Source organism: Sus scrofa, chromosome 14 (genome assembly GCF_054392235.1).
Source record: "Sus scrofa isolate SSC_HxYL_T2T_F1_AM1 chromosome 14, Sscrofa_HxYL_maternal_Yorkshire_Landrace_v2.0, whole genome shotgun sequence".
Lineage (NCBI taxonomy): Eukaryota > Metazoa > Chordata > Mammalia > Artiodactyla > Suidae > Sus > Sus scrofa.
Window position 1 is genome coordinate 52,042,651 of NC_139396.1, and position 6,000 is coordinate 52,048,650.

Below are 6,000 nucleotides of genomic sequence, written 5' to 3' on the forward strand. Positions count from 1 at the left end.
TTGAGAAGTAATTTACATACCATATAATGCACCCATTTAAAATGTACAATTCGGAGTTCCCTGGTAGCTCAGCAGGTTAAGGATCCAGCATTGTCACTGCTGTGGTGTGGGTTTGATGCCTGGCCAGGAAGCATCACATGCCTCAGACGTGGCCAAAAAAGAAGTGTACAATTCAAAAGCTTTTCAGTATATTCACAGAGTCATGAAACCATCACAATAATCAATTTTTTTTTTTTTTTGTCTTTTGTCTTATTGTTGTTGTTGTTATTGTTGCTATTTCTTGGGCCGCTCCCGCGGCATATGGAGGTTCCCAGGCTAGGGGTCCAATTGGAGCTGTAGCCACCGGCCTACGCCAGAGCCACAGCAACGCGGGATCCGAGCTGCGTCTGCAACCTACACCACAGCTCACAGCAACGCCGGATCGTTAACCCACTGAGCAAGGGCAGGGACCGAACCTGCAGCCTCATGGTTCCTAGTCGGATTCGTTAACCACTGCGCCACGACGGGAACTCCACAATAATCAATTTTATAACATTTCCAAAGAAACCCCAAACCCATTAGGAGTCATTCTCATTCCCCCTTCCTCTCAAGCCCTAGTAGCCATTAATCAATCTTCTGTCTATGGATTTGCCTATTCTGGATATCTCACATAAATGAAATCATAGGGAATTCCCATCCTGGCTCAGGGGTAATGAACTCGACTAGTATCCATGAGGATGCAGGTTCGATCCCTGGCCTCACTCAATGGGTTAAGGATCAGGTATTTCTGTGAGCTGTGGTGTAGGCTGCAAATGCAGCTGGGATCCCACATTGCTGTCGCTGTAGCACAGGCCAACGGCTGGAGCTTCGATTCAACCCCTAGCCTGGAAACTTCCATATGCCATGGGTGCAGCCCTAAAAAGACCAAAAAAAAAAAAAAAAAAAAAAAATGGAATCACAGGAGTTCCCTGGTGGTCTAGAAAGTTTAAGGATCCAGCACTGTCACTGTTGTGGCTCTTATTCCATCCCTGGCCCAGGAACTTGCACATACATGCCTCGGGCACAGTCAATCAATCAATGGAATCACAAAATATGTAGTCTTTTGTGATGAACTTCTTCTGCTTAGCAAAATGTTCACGGTTCATGCACACTGCAACATGTGTTAGCACTTCATTCCTTTTTACTGAATAATATCCCACTGTATGGTTAGACCACATTTTATTTATTTATTCATCAGTTGACAGATATTTGGATGGATCACCTTGATATACACTTTCACCTTATGTTTAAGAGAAGAGATTCTCATTTTTTTATATGCTGTTGAGTTGCAAAATTTCCTTTTAAAATAAAATTATCTAAGTAAAAAAGTGGGTCAGGAGTTCCCATCGTGGCTCAGTGGTTAACGGATTCACCTAGGAACCATGAGATTGTGGGTTCGATTCCTGGCCTTGCTCAGTGGGTTAAGGATCCGGCGTTGCCATGAGCTGTGTGTGGTGTAGGTCTCAGACACAGCTCGGATCCTGCATTGCTGTGGCTATGGCATAGGCTGGCACCTACAGCTCCAATTAGACCCCTAGCCTGGGAATCTCCATATGCCGAGGGTGCGGCCCTAGAAAAGACAAAAAGACCAAAAAAAAAAAAGGAGGGTCAGAGAGTTCCGTTCTGGCTCAGCAGAAACGAACCCAACTAGGATCCATGGGGATGTAGGTTCAATCCCTGGCCTTATTCAGTGGGTCGGGGATTCAGCGTTGCCATGAGCTGTGGTGTAGGTAGAAGACACAGCTCAGATCCCAAGTTGCTGTGGCTGTGGTATAGGCTGGCAGCTATAGCTCTGATTCAGTCCAGAGTCTGGGAACTTCCATATGCCTCGGGTGTGGCCCTAAAAACCAAAAGGGAAAAAAAAAAAAAATCAAACAAAAAAAGCACACAATGCCACAATCTGACATATGATCTTTAAAAAAAAGAGTCAACTTGGAGTTCCCACTGTGGCACACTTGGGAGTGCTAGGGCACAGGTTCAATCCAAGGCCCGGCACAGTGGAACGTTCTGGCATTGTCACAGGTGCGACTTACTTTGCAACTGTGGTTCAGATCTAATCCCTGGCCCCTGAGGGAAAAAAAAAAGGTGGGTCAACTCAAAGAAAAATATCAAGGGAATAATAGTACAGGTGGTTTACAGATACACCTGAAGTAAAAAAAAATATCTAAGGTGTGAGAAATTGCTGGCACAACTTAAAAGCACTGATTCTGGATTCAATAAGCATCAGATCTGAATCCCACTTTGTGAATTTGAGCAAGTGACTTCCCCTTTCTGAGCCTAAGGGTAACATACCAACTTCACAAAGTAGCTGAGAGGATTCCATGACATAACACATAAACCAGCACCCTTCAGGTAAATACTCAGCATACAGTACCCCAGCCTCCATATGATACTTCACCTTACTCCCATCACCTAAAATGCATTCCATTTGCCCCTTATAAGATGTGATTAATTTATTCTTCCTCTGCAAACTGATTTGTGGTTTTACATTAAGTGGCTTTGGAGCCAGAGAGACCTGGGAACTAGCCTCACCACTGCCACTTCCTACATGCATGACTCTAGGCCTCACTTTCCTCCTTATACCATAAGGATAACGAGAACTTCCTGTCGCTCAAAGCTCTGTCATGAGACCAGCGCCGTTAGCATCACTGGGAATTTGCTAAAAATGCATAGCTGCTTCCGCACACTGTCTCCCCATTAGAATCGGAATTTTAACAATGTCTCCAGGTGATTCGTACACACATTAAAGTTTAAGAAGCTCCAACATAAAGTGATTAAAAAAGCTCAGGACACAACAAGGGCTGATAGAGGTGATTATCACCTTGCCTGTGCAAACTAATTAGCTCTGTGACCTGAGGCAGGTTTAAGAAATGCCTCTGTTTCCCCAACCCTAAAATGGGGTAAACAGCAGAACACATTTCAAAGGATTGTTGGCAGTGGCGTTGGTGGTATAGTGGTGAGCACAGCTGCCTTCCAAAGGATCGCTGGGAGGACTAAACGAGTTAACCAATGTTTAGCGCTTAACACAGCGCCCAGAACCCAGCAAGGGCTCCATAAATGCTTGCTAGAACGTCAATACTAATTGTCCCAGTTATTCACGTTATTTGCCTCACTGCCTGCTACCGACAGAGGCCGCACTTGCAGCGCCTTGAGCCTCCCAAGCAGAACCAGATCCACACATGAGAGCTCAAGCAGGGACCGACCGCTTGAGCTCCCAGGCCTCCCAGGCCTCCCAGTTCCCAGGACCGCGTCAGGAGGCCTTGGGGCGCCTCCCACGCCCGCCCGGGAGCCCCGTGCCCACACTCACGCTCTCCAGCACGTCATAATTGGCTTTGATCTGCGCCTCGATCTCCTCCTTGCGCCGTATCAGCGCCTGAATGTCGCTTACAGTCACCCCGCTGGCCTCCGGGGAACCTCCGCTCTGCCTAGCCTCCTGCTCCGACATTGTGGACCTCGGTCCGGGATCCTGGACAGCCGGTTTTCCGGCTGCGGACGCCCGAGGAGACTGTAGCTACGGCTCCACCGGCGGGCCAAAACACCACCGCCATTCGCAGGCGCCAGGAAAAGAGGGGCGTGGCTTGTCAGAGGGCGGTGCCACCGGAAGCCACACCCTGCTGGAACACTTGGTACTGTGGTGACTAGTGGAGTGTGGGTATGACTGGTGGCTGTGGTATATGTCAGCAGCTGCAGCTCCAATTCAGCCCCTAGCCCCAGGACTTACAGATGCTGCAGGTGCTACAATAATAATAATAATTTATCAAATACTCATAATGCATCACACACTGTCCATATGTATTAATCAACAAACTCATAAAACCAGGATTATTATTATTACCCTCATTTGACAGCTGAAAAAACTATCTCAATAACCCACTTGCCCAACTAGCAAAATAAGCAGCCCAAATTTGAACCCAGCTTAATCAAACGGTGACATCTTTTTTTTTTTTTTTTTTTTTTTTTTTGTCTTTTGTTGTTGTTGTTGCTATTTCTTTGGCCGCTCCCGCAGCATATGGAGGTTCCCAGGCTAGGGGTCTAATCAGAGCTGTAGCCACTGGCCTACGCCAGAGCCACAGCAACGCGGGATCCGAGCCGCGTCTGCAACCTACACCACAGCTCACGGCAATGCTGGATCCTTAACCCACTGAGCAAGGCCAGGGACCGAACCCGCAACCTCATGGTTCCTAGTCGGATTCGTTAACCACTGCGCCACGACGGGAACTCCCAAACGGTGACATCTTAACATGTGCCTCCTAATATGTTGCCCTGAATAGGACACAGCATCACTATGTAGCAGTCAAACATGTTTGTCCTGAATCCAATCATGAAAAACAGACAAACCCAATTTGAGAGACATTCCAAACAACTGACCTAAGCTCTTCAAAAAGGTCGTTATTGTGAAATTTCCACACAGAAGTTAGGCAATTGCCTAGATTAAAGACTAAAGAGGAGTTCCCTGGTGGCTCAATGGGTTAAGGATCCAGTGTTGTCACTGCTGTAGCTCGGGTTTTATCCCTTGCCCAGGAACTTCTGAATGCCATTGTTCACAAAAAACAAAACAAAAGACTAAAGAGACATAACAATTAACTAATTAAATGCAACATGTGATCCTTGATTGGATCCTGGTTCCCTCAAAAAAAAAAAACAAACTATAAAAGACATCTTTGGGACAACTGGGGAAATTTGAATATGGATAATATAGTACCAAAGTTAAATTTCCTGATTTTGATACCTGTAGTTATTTAAGATGATGTCCTTAGAATGACCTCTGTAGTATTTAGGGGCAAAAGAAGCAACTTACTTTCAAATGGTTTGGAAAAAAGTCCATACATATATTTGCAGACAAGAGAATGAAAATGTAAATATGACAGTGTAAATAATTGGTGTCTCCGGGTGAAACATAGAGGAACATTCTTTGTACTATCATTGCAACTTTTCTGTAAATTTGAAATTATTTCAAAATAAAAAGTTGCTAAAATAATCTTTACACACACAAAAAAATAGCACTGATTACATTAGGCCTCTTATATTTTGTTCAATTATCTCTTTTATATAAACTAAAATTTCTAACATTGACACCAAAAAAAAAGAAACAAAAAGACACAATAAATAAATGCAATGCATGATCCTTGATTGAATTTTTTTTTTTTTGTCTTTCTGCTATTTCTTTGGGCCACTCCCACAGCATATGGAGGTTCCCAGGCTAGGGGTCGAATCGGAGCTGTAGCCACCGGCCTACGCCAGAGCCACAGCAACGTGGGATCCCGAGCCGCGTCTGCAACCTACACCACAGCTCATGGCAACGCCGGATCGTTAACCCACTGAGCAAGGGCAGGGACCGAACCCGCAACCTCATGGTTCCTAGTCAGATTTGTTAACCACTGCGCCATGACGGGAACTCCCTTGATTGAATTTTTAATAAAAAGTATCAGCTTTAGGAGTTCCCTGGTGGCCTAGCAGTTAAGGATGAGGTTCCATCCATGACCTGGGAACTTCTGCATGCCACCGAGGCCAAAAAAAGGGGGAGAAAAAGTAGCAGCTTTAAAACACATTATGGGGACAAGTGCTAAAGTTTGAATATGAACTTTTTATTATAGTGTATCGACGTTAACTTTCCTCAGTAAGATAATAGTATTGTGATTATATAAGGAAAACTCCTTATTCAAAGAAGACAAATGCTGAACTGTTTAGAGCTGCAATGTCAGGATGTATGAAACAAATTTGTAAGTAGTTCAGGAAAAAAGCTATATACACACACATATAAAAAATAGAGGAGGGAAAAAAAAGAAGCAAAATGTAAAAAGAGTTAAAACTCAGTGAGGGTGTATGGGTGCTCATGGAAACTATATTGCAACACTTTTGAGGTTTGAAATTTTTCCAGATATAAAGAAAAGACTCTTTTTCCAGATAAAAAGAGAAGATTCTCACCTATACAGTCAGAAACCAGAGTTATTGTTTAAGTCACTAGATTATGTTGTTACTGTC

At 44.4% G+C, this 6,000-nt stretch overlaps 1 protein-coding gene across 2 annotated transcripts in view; it reads right to left on the bottom strand.

The window, feature by feature from the left end:
- Window positions 1-3,502, bottom strand: part of PSMD9 (proteasome 26S subunit, non-ATPase 9) — a 28,531-nt gene extending 25,029 nt beyond the window's left edge. The window contains exon 1 of one of the 2 annotated variants that reach the window (XM_003132874.6): window positions 3,326-3,502. In XM_003132874.6, the coding sequence (XP_003132922.2) occupies window positions 3,326-3,463 (138 nt within the window). In that variant the 5' untranslated portion in view covers window positions 3,464-3,502. Of the gene's footprint in view, window positions 1-1,508 lie in introns of both variants that reach the window. The other variant, XM_084996330.1, reaches the window with a different exon arrangement.
- Window positions 3,503-6,000: the final 2,498 nt, after the last annotated feature.